The following is a 12,888-nucleotide window of genomic DNA, read 5'->3' as shown; positions in this document are numbered from 1 at the left end:
CAACTGCTGCCAGTTGCTGCTCCTGGCCTGCCCTAGGGAAAGGTGGCATGCCAGCCAGAGCCTCTGGGGACAGAACGGAGTGAGCCCTGTTACTTGGGCCCTGTCCTCTAGCCCCTAGCCCCACAGGAGGAGCTGACACATGCTGGGTGCTCTAGGCACAGCAAGGGCATGGGGGCCTCCAGGCCAGCTGGGGCTGAGGGATCCCAGCTGCTGAGTGTGTGTGAGGGCAGTGGCTTCCCTCTCTCCTGGCTGGTAGGCTCAAGGTGGTAAGGCACCGGCATTGCTGGCGAACTGCGGGACCTCAAGGTCTTACAAGAAAGTCCCTGCCTGACTGCCTGAGAGCTTGCTCTCAAATGTGGCTGGCTCCCTGCCTTTGAAAAGTTCTATTTTGCACCAGCCCAAACTATGTTTGCCCTTTGAAAGGCAGGAGTGAAGGGGCACCTCTAGCACTGCTAAGATGTTTTGCATTTGTCACTTAACCCAGTGCTGGTAACACAGCAGCGTTCAGTGTGCCCTGCCATCAGGCAGGACCCCCTGACACAGTGAAAACTAAATAACCAAAGTTATTAAGCAGGTATTCTTTATTACGGCGCTGGGTGTGGGGGGGATCGCTGCACCTAACACACACACACACCAAGGGTTACTGGCAGTGTGCTTATTTTAGTGGGCTAAATACATATTCATTTTATTTCCCATAAGTGTCTTGCATATTCATCAGGTCTCCGAAGAATCATTAACATAGGTTCCCGCCCCTATTCGCGTGGATACTGGAGTCCTTGGGTGATCATCCGGCGTTCTCTGGTGGTCTTTTGATGAAGTCCAGAAGTCTTCCTCACTGCTGAACTTCTGACATTTCCTTTCTCTGACAGAATTCATCAGTCAAGCCAGTTATTGCCGGTTCCGTTATCTATGCATACAGTCTTTTACTCGCGTATATTTGGGGTCATTAACATACAATTGTGCTAGCTAAGACCTACGGAATCAACATCCTTTATCTTGTTCCCTGTCTCACCCCAGGCCCTTTTCTACAGATCTGCCTTCCAACTAGTCGCCTCCAGCACATCCTAGTGCGTGGGACTGCTCCTCCCCAGGGGCAGAGCTTTGCGTTTCCCTTAACTGAACCCCACGAGGTTTCTCTCAGGCTGGTGAGGTTCCACAGGTTGTCAACGCACCACCGATTTCGTGTCACTTGCGGCTGTGCTAAGGCTGCAGGCAGCCCCCAAGCTGCAGAAGGCCTTCACCAGGCTGGTGAAGAACATTTCCCCTTCCTAAATCCACGCAAACACCTCCTGCTGCCTCTCTGGCGAGCCCCGGAGCCCGCTGCGGGGGACCGGCACCGCCCCGCGCCGCGGACGAGCCCGGCCGCCTCTGTTTCTCCCGCTTGGTGGCGACAGCGGGGCGCTTTGGGCGGCGCGGCCGGAAGGGCGGCCGGGCCGAGCGGTCTCGAGATGGCGGCGCCGCTGCGTGTGTGAGCGGAGCGGGCTCGGGGCGGGGGCAGCCGCGGGCGAGGAGGCGGCCGAGGCGCGGCGGGGTCGCGCCGCGGCAGCCGCTGAGGTGCTGTCTCCCGCAGGCTGGCGTGCGGCGACGCGGAGGGGCGGCTGGAGGCGCTCTTCGGGCGGGTCCGGGCCATCCAGGACAAGAGCGGCCGCTTCGACGTAAGGCTGCGGCGGGGCGGGGGGAGCGGTGCCGGGGCGCGTCGCCCCGCTCGGCTCCCTCCGTGGGCGCGGGGCGGAGGCTGTCCCGGAGGTGGCTGGCCGTCCCCCCACGGCCTGTGCCGTGCCCGTGGGCGAGGGGGCCGGCGGCGGGGTCTTCGCGGGCCGGCGGCCTTGCTGGCCATGTGCCGAGGTGCTGGGGGAGCAGGCAGGGCATGCGGGAGAGCAACTCTTCCTTTTTTAGGTTTAAATGCAGTAAAGTCTCCCTTATGCCTTTAGTTCTTGGCATCAAAGAGCAGAGAGGTGCTTCCTTGCTAAATGAAATAGCATTGAAGAGATGCGTGTCGTGGTGTGGTGAAACATCTTCCTGAGTGTACCTTGCCGTGGTTCTGTAGCAACTCTCACTTTGTGCGATGTTTTTAGATGCTTTTGTGTGTTGGGAATTTCTTTGGCTCTACTTCAGACACTGAATGGACAGAGTATCGCACAGGGGCCAAGAAAGGTAAGGAAGAAGTTGTTCTGGATGGCATATGCATTAATGTGCTGGGGATTGTCCTATTTAGCAACCCACTTACCTGCTTCATTGTGACAGGTGTTTGAATTCAGTTGTACAGGTTGCAATGTTGGAGTAGTTAAACGTAGCTAAAGTAGGAAAATGCTATGCAGGAGGGAAAGATGGGTTTATTTTAAAATCAAACCCATTCCGCTACTAGTCCTGTGCTCAGAAGTATGAGGATGTATGTCTCCAAGTGGTTCTTCCATGGCTTGGGCATCAAAGGTGGTTTTCCACCAGCGGGTATGAAAAATGCTGCGTGGGCTTCTCCTCTGCCTCTTTCCACGTGCCTCTTACAAGGGAGGTGCTCTCTCACGATGCATTTTCATGAGTATTTGTTCCTCTTTCCTTTTCAGCATTGCTCTGGCTCTTAACTCTGGCACAAGGAGAGCCAGAAGGGAGCTGGGGTTCTGGCTTTCCTGTTCATCTCTGCTTCTGTGTCGCTCCCCAGAGTTACACTCTGGCTTGTGTGAGCTGTCTGGATGACAGTTGTCCTGTATGCAGCTCGTAGATGAGGACTTAGCACAGGGAGGCTAATCAGTTTCTCGTATCATTTGGTGATGGGAGCTGGAACTTCAAGCACAAGTCTAGCAAGAGCTGTGGCAGAGTTGCTATATTGCTGCAGCTCTCTGCTCCAAAGTAGGAAGCTATCGCTGGATTTCATTCAGGGAAGAGCTTAGTATGGCCTGACCATGTGAGGTGTTGACAGGCTTACTGCCATGCTGGTCTGGCAGGAAATCTACAGGAGGTGTCTCTGACACCAGCCATTGCTTTTTCCAACTTTTAGTAGCCTGAGGAAATTGATTTATCCAAACAGCATAAGTACAATCTTTACTGATCACTTAGTTGTAGAAAACTTAAAACTGGTACTTCACATTGTTTTTATTTTTAACATATATCCACTAGTTCTGGCCTTGCAAGGGGTATGGTTTGTGTGCATGTTGAGAGGGAATCATAGAATGGTTTAAGGTTGGAAGGGACCTTAAAGATCATCTAATTCCAACCCCCTGCCATGCACAGGGACACCTTCCACCAGCCCAGGCTGCTCAAAGCCCCATCCAGTCTGGCCTTGAGCACTTCCAGGGATGGGGCATCCTGTTCCAGTGCCTCACCACCCTCAGAGTAAAGAATTTCTTCCTTATATGATGTAACAGGTTCTTCTGCCAAGTGAATCAAAACTATGATGTTCTTGACCTTTTCCCCTAAGAAAAATGGCAGTGGTTTGCAGGTTTTCAATAGCCATAGGAATTTAGATCAGCTTAAAGTGAATCACCAGGTGTCCCTGTGTTGTAGTATTTACTTAGCGTCACCCTAGGCAAGATGTGTGTTCTTAGAGCTGTGGATCACATAGGAGCAGATGATGCTCGTACATAGAACATCATATGCAGATGGCAGAGCTAGTTGTAGTTAAACCAGAGGTTGCTCTCAGCTGGTGAGATAAGCATTTTTTTGAAGCAGCAGGCTTGGGGGCCTTACTTTGAAGGAAGTTTACTTACTTGTTCTGGGCTTATTGCTTTTCAGCCCGCTGCGAAGGAGGGGGTGTCTGGATGGTGAATTGATGGCTGTGATTCCTAGTATATGTGGACTGAGCTTCTCTTAATGTACTTGACTTACACCAGACCAATTGCCTTTTCTCCCTCAGCTCCAATTCAAACCTTTGTGCTTGGCGCTAATGACCAAGAGACTGTGCGCTATTTTCCAGACGTCAGTGGCTGCGAATTAGCTGAGAACATCACCTATTTAGGTAACATAGTTGAGTGATGATGCTTTCATGAAAGTTTTGTGATTTTCTGCTTTTTCTTTTCTCTTCCATTCTCTTTTCTGGAAATTTTAAGATGGTGTTTTTTATTCTGACACTCAGACAGGAGTTGAACTTCACATTGAAAGGCTGATATTATCTGCCCTGTAAAATGGGAAAAAGCAGTTTTTTATTGTTTTCTAACACTCTCTGAACTTCGCTAACCAAAATAAAGAGTGGTTTAGAGTCTTGTGTGAGAACAATTTATTCCTGTCCCGTGTCCATCTCTGTGCGGTGAAGGTTTCGTACATGAAGCATGATTTTGTTGTGTTGTAAGACTGTATTGGAGTAGCAGAGGTAAGTATCATCTTTAAAGGTAATGAAGCTGTAGCAAAATGAAAAGCTGATTTCTTTCTAGAATGCTGCCTGACAAAATAGTAACAAATGAAGGCACTTGCAGTTGGCTTTTTTTATTCAGTCTTTATACCAAGCTTTCGATATCTATTGATTTTTGGGAGGTAAGGTAGCAGTGAGGAAAGAAAAACTGGGAGTTGTCTAAATGTCTTCTTCACTGTCATCGGGGTTTGTTGCACTCTTTGTTTGTTGCCATTTCACTACAGCATGTTTATGAACACAGAAAATGATCTATCCATAAGTAAAGTTTCAGTCAAAGTAAGGCAGGACTGCTAAATTTGGTCCTCTGTTTACAACACAAATGAGATTCAAACACTGCAAGTAATCTCTTAAGTGCTTGCCTGTGTGTTCATGCAGGCCGTCGAGGTGTTTTCAGCAGTACCTCTGGACTGCAGATTGCATACCTGAGTGGCACTGAGTCCCAGGATGAGCCAGCTCCTGCCTACAGCTTTAGCTCAAAGGATGTGACAGAATTAAAAACATCTTTGTTATCAACCCCAAACTTCAAGGGTGTGGATATATTGCTGACGTCTCCATGGCCCAGAGATGTGGGGAATTTTGCCAACAGTCCGGTAAGTCTTGTGTTTTTTGGTGGAATGAGTTTCCAGATAAATTTAACAAATGACTGCCTTTCTGCTTGTTCTGGCTGTTAGCAGAAGGACCCTTCTCTTTGCTGGAATTTACGTAGGTAAGGGCTTTGGGGGATAATTGCCTAAAAGAGCTTTCTTTCCATGGAGATTACTAGCATTTGTGTAGAAAAGTTGGGGTCCAGTAAGTAAAGCTTACAGCAAGGTGCTGTGCTGAGACTGTGAGGCTGTACCTCCTGGCAATGCTGCTCCCTTGGAATCATTATTTTCTCAGCAAAGTCTTTCTGAGTCCTTCAGACTTGACCCCCCTGGGATCCTGGCTTTGCAGTTGGAAGGCTCAAGTGGAAATGTTTGGTTTGCCTTGGTTGTGCAAAGGCAAAGCCCGTTGCAGGAAAATGACCCCACAAAAAGCCCAGGATTGCAGTTTTCTCCATAGTCTTCTGTAAGCCTTCAGGCTGCCAGGGTGCTAATGCTGTTTCATCAGATATAAAATTCATCCTAATCCTTAGATATCTTTACTGCTGTCTCTGGAGTGAGTAATCCTTGCTCATTCTATAACTAATCATGCTTTACCTTAAACTTAGGTTTCTGGTAATTTATTTTTTTTTTTAAGGAAACATCACAGTTGTGATAATCATGGAAAGGCTAAGTTATTATTTCCTTGAATTTTGTTGTGTTTTTTTTTCCTTGTACATATATTATTTTCTTTAATAGTCCCTTCATGGCACTGTTCTGTTCTTGTAGCTCTGCACATTTAATCTAGTCAACATGAGTCTCTTGAACCCCAAAGCAGTGTTGTAAAGCAGGACTTATCAGTGGGTTTAAGTAAAAGCTGCTTGCTCTGTTTTTACAGGTTACTTCAATCCAGCGTTGAGAGCTGGCTTAAATGAAGGTGATGGAGGAAACTGCTCTGGTTTGAGAGTCATTTTTTCCCTTCAGTTCTTTAATTGTTAGAGGAAACTTGTGTCAGGCTTACTCTGTACTTTCTCTGTCCTGGTGCCTCTCTTGACAGCTGTCCTTGTCAAACACAGGCTGCCGCTTAAAACTTGCCTCAGATATAGAGAGTATCTCTCGAGCATTTTTCCCTTTGGCACTGCAAAAGTCCAGACATATAGAAATGTTGCTTGTGAAGAACCTGATCCAATCTTCGCCTTTTGTGGATGTTGCTATGAGAGGGCCACAAGTTTTTTTCCAGTATGTCTTTTTCCCTCTCCACCCAGCATTCTTGATACTCCTGAACTTCAGCTTTACCAAAGTAGCTGTCAGTTTTGTCATTTACATCAAAGTTGAATCCCAGTCATTGGGCCATCTCCAAGGGCTTGCTAAAGTTGAGAGTGACATTGGATGTTCTGTGTCTTCTTCAGCAATGAAGTTAAGGACAGAAGGGGAGGGGGATTTGTGAAATTTCAGCGTATTTTATCTTTCTGTGATGGAAAAATCAGAGTAAACAGCTTTCTTTTACTCACAGCTATTGCTCTGCATTCAACTGGATGCAGTTATTGTGGGGCCATGCCGTTAGTCTCTGAATGCTGTGTTCTAACCACCTCCCTTATGACTTGATATCAAGTCATCTTTCTCCACTCTTCAAAACTTTTCAGGTGTTTGTGTTTATTTCCTTAGGTCAGTTGTACTAAATGGTCTGATTCTTCCTCTGTCAGGATTTTGAGGGTGTTGTTTAGTTTGTGTACAACTTACAGTTGTAACTGTTGCTCGGCAGAAATGACTTGCCAGTCATAACTCAGATGATCTGAAACCTCCCTGGAGAGGAATGCTACATATGACAAACGGACAACTTTTTGCTTCCTCTCAGCATCTTCTGACATGCAAAAGGGAGATATGATCCTCCCTGTAAAAGCATAAAAACTGTCTTCCCAGGCCCCTCAAAAGGAAAACATCTACAAAACAATGAAACAAATAAAAAGGCCAACCCCACAAGACTAGGTGGTTGGAGAGAATCAAGATGTAGGGGTGTTCTACATTCAAGAAAAAAAATGTCTAGAAATCCACATGGGGATCCTCTGTAGTAGTTCAGCATATTGTTCTGATCTTGGTTTACTTCAACATTAATTTCTGAAAACGTACTCACTTGGATTAAGAGATGAATATGTTAATATTGCTATTAAAATAGGCATCTTACTGAAATGTATAGTTCAGGACCTGAAGATTTCTGTAATAAGTCTCTGAGATTCCCTTGTTCTCTACTTCTCAGTAATGAAGTGACTTTTCAGGCTAATAAGGAACAGACAGGGCAAAAATAGCCTTCACCCAAGAAAATAGTTTCAAGTCTGCTCTTTATTGGTATTTTGGTTTGCTCTGATGTCTTAGGGACAGGAGTGGGATAACATTTTGCTTCCTCAGGAAACTTCAGCATTTTCTTATTCGCTTGACTCGTGGACTATAGCTCTGACATTCTGGGCATGTGCTTAAAACTCATTTTAATGATTTTGATGTGTGTTGGTGTTTGCCAAAACTCATTATATGCTGCACTGGCTTCACAAGACCAAAAGAAGAAAAAAAAAAAAGGACAAATTTGAATTGGTGAAATGAATAGATGCAAACCTTGAGCCCACAGAATGGAATAAATGAGTAGGCTTGGGTTGGAGATAAGAGATGAAGCCATTTTTACTTTCCTGCTACGAGGAATAGCAACAGTTGTAGTTATAACCTCTAAGTTTCCAGCAAGCATTTTGTTATAAAACAATTTCTTTTCACTGTAACCTGACAGAGTTTTTAAAATAAAACTTGTTTTATATTTTGTAGGGAAAAATAGATACCAAGAAATGTGGTTCCACATTAATATCTGATCTAGCTGCAAGTCTCAAACCAAGGTATCACTTTGCTGCATTGGAGAAGGCCTATTATGAAAGACTTCCTTACAGGTTTGTGAGACCCTCTGAAATCACACTTATTTTGTAATGAGAGTTCAATTTTTGAAGAACACAGGAGGAAATCTCTAAAGTAATTTTATGAAGTCACGCTACCCCTTTAAACCTCTCACTTTTTTCAACAACGAGTCAAGATTGTTTCTCAGATATCTCTTATGACCATAATGCCTGCTGCCTCAAAAATTGTGCTATTGTTGATGATGCTGATCCAAGTATATCGCTGTGAATCTGATGCCAATTTAGTCGCCCTGAGTCCTATTTCAAAATCGTTCAGTCTAATTTAGGGGTATATCTCTAAAGTGTATTGTGGAAGAGCTGTCATATGGTTAAGAGTTTGGTGTCTTCAGTTATAACTTCATACACAAAATGTGACTAGTGACATAAAGAAGGTGTCAGAACAACCTACAAATAAAACTAAGGCTGTTTATGTGAATGCTGTGTAATACCCTTGCCACAGCAAAAACACTTGGAAAATGTAGTTGTTTTCAGTCTAGTGAATTGTCCTCTTGGCTCCATGTTTGGTCTGCAGTGAGATGCCATTTTGGTCTGCATAGCTGTTGGTCATTAGATCCCATGAGTCTTTCTCTTCTCAAACCTTCTCGTTCTCGGTGAAAGCCTTGATGTGTTTGATGTGGTATCTGAGTGCCTTCATGGAGGGCATGTGGTTTTCTCACTGTCCTTTACATATGTGCCAATACAATCGCATTTTGTTTCCCTACAGAAATCACACAGTGCTACAGGAGACCCCACAGCATGTGAGCAGGTTTATTGCTCTTGCTGATGTTGGCAATACAAGCAAGAAAAAGGTACTGGCACTCTTGAATCTTTCTTCGTTTCTCAAGTACAAATAATAGGGCAGTAACCCCAAATTTGGCTAGTCGGAATACAGTGTAAATCACTTAAAAGCTCTGCTGAAGTGGAGGTGTCTCACTTGAGTAACATCATTTGCCCATCATGTCAAAAGGGTACCGACTGCAAGATGTATTCTGAGACACCTTTGTTTCTCTCCACCTGGTCAAATGGCATTTAGCTGTGAAGACTGCTACAGAGGAAAATGGTTAGAAAACTGCCATTCCTTCCCCTTCCTCAGCTGCTTTATGTAATTTTCCCTTCCCATGGGCTGCTTTAGGAAAAAAGCAAAGTTCTATGAGAATCCTTACAAATTGCTTAAAATATCTTCTGGGGTGAGATGGGTGTTTTGTCTGTGTTTTTTTTTTTTTTTAACCTGTTTCTCTTCTCCCCTTAAGAAAGTTACAGAATATTGGTATAGAGGGACATGTTGGTAGTTTAGAACTGACCTCTTCAGAGCTACTGTCGTAGCAAAAGCTTCTTGCATTTGAGCAGTCTGTTTTCTTTCCAGTATCTCTACGCATTCAGCATTGTTCCGATGAGCTTGATGGATCCTGCAGAGCTAGTGAAACAGCCACAAGACGTCACAGAAAATCCATACCGAAAGTCACGAAAGGAGGCACAGAAGACCAAAGCACTTGTGTGTGCAGAGGTACTGCTGCACTCAGCTGCTCTGGTTTCACTCTGTGCTCAGGTGTTCTTTCTTATATTACTGCTTGATCAAATGATTTCAGACTCCATGTGAGTCTGCTGTGAGTCTAGCCACAAAGAGATAAAGCCATCATTTTAGCACCGGCTGTGAAGTCAAAAGAGATATGAATCATCTGTAGAATTGAGCAATTCTGAATGTTGGACATGAGGCTACGCAGAAAAATGTAGCAATTTGGGGCAGCTCTTCCATAATTCTTTCCCCAGTTGAGGATATGTATCCAGGCTGGCAAAGACTATTGCATGACTGAGAGAGCTGAAGCTGTCCTGATCCAGGATATTGATGTTTTTCTAGATGGCTACGCACTTCTTCAGGAAAACAGCAGATTCTTGTATGCACTGTGACTCTCTGGGATGCAGGTATAATGAATGGGTTTTGATTTTCATTTTCTAAACAGGAAGAACCAGCGTGTCAGTTTTTCTTTGATTTGAACAAACATCAAGGAAAGAAACGTCCCTCAGATGGGAAAGAGAGAGGGAACTCGCAACCTAAGCAAGCCAAAAACCCCTGTAAGTCTGTGGATGCTTTTTTTTTTCCCCTAAGAGCTTCTTTGAAGGCACTGGGCCATCTCACTCTTCATTTTTCTCAGGCTGTTGGGCTATCTATGATATCACTTTGCTAATGTACTAGGTAATGTAGGTATACAGAGGAATGAGCAATCCCTTGTTTCCTAAAAAACTGGCAATAAACAGATGAAAGAAAAGTCAAAAATACAGTTTAAAAGTTAGTTGAACTGTGAGTCTTGGGCTAATGCCATTTACCCTGTGAACCAGACTGGCCTCTCAACTTGACAGCAGGCAGTTCTGCAGACCAGCTTGTTCTGTGGGACATAGCGTACCCTTGTGCACGTTCATATAACTTCCAAAATCTTCTGGAGTTTCATGTTGTACAAAGGGAGCCTCAATACACTGTCTTGTTTGGAAATGAACCCTTGTCTTGGACCTTTGGTTACCTCCCGCGGTTCTTGAGAGAGCCCTATCATGTATTGCATTTGCAAAGCTGATTGTTCCTGTACAAAGCTTGTGGAGGAGGGTGTGAATGTAGTGTTTGACCCTAATGAGAGGCCTAGTTTATCAATGCCAACAGTTTATATTAAAGGTCAGATCAAGTATTGCAATTCGGGTGTGAATTCAGATGTTTTGAGTGTGATGAATAGGCCAAAACAAGCGTGTGTGTTTGACAGCATCTGTCCTTATATCTATACAGTAATTTTAACTCATTTTGATTTGTGTTTAAATTGAGTGGTGCTTTTTTATTAGTGAGCTGTAATCACGAAATTCTTGGACATAGTGCTCTTCCAGTAAATCAGAGCACTCAGTGGGAATGGCATTCAGCAAGTTTGTGACTCTGCCACCTGCTGCTCTCTTGCTGGAATTTCCCAGAGGCATCGGTTCTCTGGCCAGATCCTATTTCCCAGGGCTGTGACCTTTTGATGTCTTCAGCACTGCACTGACTGGGAAAGGTGGCCGGAAAATTCAGCTCTGCCAGACCTTGTTCTGACCAATGGGCTTTTATCTAACACTTATTCTTTTTCCTTTCCCAATAAAGCACAGCCCACGGGGCCCTGCTGGTTCTGCCTTGCCAGCCCAGAAGTGGAGAAGCACTTGGTTGTCAGCATTGGCACGCATGTAAGTACCCGTAGCAATTTCCGACATGAAGCAGAATCATGCTAATGCGTGGCAATATAAAATACCTGTCTCTAATTTTAAATGTTAAAAAAAGAAGCAAACAAACAATCTGTTTGGAACTGACTCCCTATATTTGTTTTCAGTTACTTCGCATCCCCCCTACAGAAGACATAGGTATATAGGCAGAAGTCTTTTCAAGTACGAAACGTGGCCCTGTTTTGCTCCATCAGCAGAGCTGAGTTCTAGAGCCTGAAGAGTTTTTGCTGGGGCAATCTTCACGATTTGCTTCAGTTACTAACTGTCAAAATTTTTCCAGTATGAACTTGGTGTAAACTGGGACCTTGCTGACAAGGGGATGCGCTGTCTGGTATTATGCCAAAAGTCCCTGCATTGATTGGTTCCAATATTGTCGCATGTAGATTAAGCGGAAGATGAGACAGCTTTTAAGTCAACATTTCAAAGTACGTCTTGGAGACTAATTAAGTCATTGGTACATTTACGTTGCCTCAAGTTGTTGCTACTGTATGGAATAATCCACTTCAAACTGCTAGGACACCTTTGTCCATGTTTTTAGCTTAAATTTTCAAGTGGATTTTCCTGTCATGATGAGAAATTCTAGCAGCAGTGGTAAAGTTCACTCAGCTGTTTTCCTGCAGGCCTTGCATTCTCTGGCATTCAGAAGAGTGTTATTTATTTATTTATAAATTTAGCAGTTCATTTCTCTTTCTCATTCCTCTCGTAATTTATTGATTGCTATTGAACAATCCCTAATAAGTGACATGGGGTAAAAGACTGTACTATTCCTGAGGTAAAACAGCTAGGCTGGGGGATACCTAGAGCGCAGCCAGAGAGCACAAGTAAATTTCCACAGCATACCAGTAAGTGTTGCTTGCAGTGAGTAACTGTTGCGTATTGTGTCACTCTAGTGTTATCTTGCGCTGGCCAAGGGTGGCTTACTACCTGATCATGTGTTGATTTTGCCTATTGGGCACTATCAGTCAGTGGTTGACTTGTCTCCAGAGGTGATGGAAGAAGTGACCAAGTACAAATCTGCCCTGAAGGAATTTTTCAGAAGCAAGGGGAAGAGATATGTTTTATTTGAAAGAAACTATAGGAGTCAACATCTGCAGTTACAGGTATGGTTTTAGTGTAACCTTAAGAGAGTATAACCTTGCACTTGAATAAATTGAAAGAGAAAGCTCACCTTCAGCTTTCCCTCTTCATTCTGTGCCTTTCCAGAGTACAGGGAGAAGTCATTCTGCCCACAGATAGAGGCAGAATAAAAATAAAACCAGTGTGATGGTTCTGCCACAGCCCTTAAATTCTTCCTGGTACAGCAGCACAGTGTTGACTGTGTTGAGTGGGTAAGGAATACTTTTCCCTTGGACCTGATCTTAAAAGCCCACAAGGTTTCCAGACAAGTTACGAGACCTTGCTCCTCCTCTGATAAGCTCCCATGGATACAGAAGCTCTTGATGCTCACAGTTTAACTGGAGTAGACTGAAAATCTAAGGATATATGCAGAACTCTGGTCATTGTCATGCCAACCCTTTGGTTTTATTTTCTTTGTATATCGGTCAGTGGCCTGTTGTGGTGGCTTCTGGATTTGGCAGATCTGTAACTGTATCAGAGCGGCCTTGAACTACCACAGAGATCAGAAAGGAGGGAGGCTGTGCTGAGAACTTTTTCAGACTCTTAGTTTTCAGCTTTTTGTTCACCTCCGACAGAAAATCTCTCATAAGTTTAAGCCTGTACAGGGAGGTGCTCACCGTTCCTGTTTGATGATGTCGATCAGAACTGAGGAGCATACCAGCTCCAATGATGGATTGATTTGCTTTTTGCAAGTCAGTTGTTTCACTCATCTCTTTGGAAA

General features: G+C 44.5%; 1 protein-coding gene across 3 annotated transcripts; it reads left to right on the top strand.

Moving 5' to 3' along the window:
• Window positions 1-594: 594 nt before the first annotated feature.
• Window positions 595-12,872, top strand: CWF19L1 (CWF19 like cell cycle control factor 1). 3 transcript variants are annotated; one of them, XM_080598617.1, is made up of 12 exons: window positions 598-1,468; window positions 1,571-1,655; window positions 2,076-2,154; window positions 3,848-3,949; window positions 4,715-4,929; window positions 7,705-7,823; window positions 8,551-8,635; window positions 9,190-9,330; window positions 9,785-9,896; window positions 10,936-11,015; window positions 11,942-12,151; window positions 12,255-12,872. In XM_080598617.1, the coding sequence occupies exons 1-12, from the start codon at window positions 1,449-1,451 to the stop codon at window positions 12,285-12,287; spliced, it is 1,281 nt and encodes a 426-aa protein (XP_080454743.1). In that variant the 5' UTR covers window positions 598-1,448; the 3' UTR covers window positions 12,288-12,872. The 3 variants fall into 3 exon arrangements, with proteins under 3 accessions (XP_080454744.1, XP_080454743.1, XP_080454745.1); XM_080598618.1 differs by lacking the exons at window positions 11,942-12,151; window positions 12,255-12,872 and adding an exon at window positions 11,159-11,920 and having other exon boundaries at window positions 595-1,468; XM_080598619.1 differs by lacking the exon at window positions 12,255-12,872 and having other exon boundaries at window positions 12,036-12,151.
• Window positions 12,873-12,888: the final 16 nt, after the last annotated feature.

The sequence above is a fragment of the Anser brachyrhynchus genome (genome assembly GCF_964034855.1).
Source record: "Anser brachyrhynchus genome assembly, chromosome: 6".
In the NCBI taxonomy this organism is placed as follows: domain Eukaryota; kingdom Metazoa; phylum Chordata; class Aves; order Anseriformes; family Anatidae; genus Anser; species Anser brachyrhynchus.
Note: the sequence above shows the minus strand (reverse complement) of the source record. Positions and strands in the feature narration are given on the sequence as shown.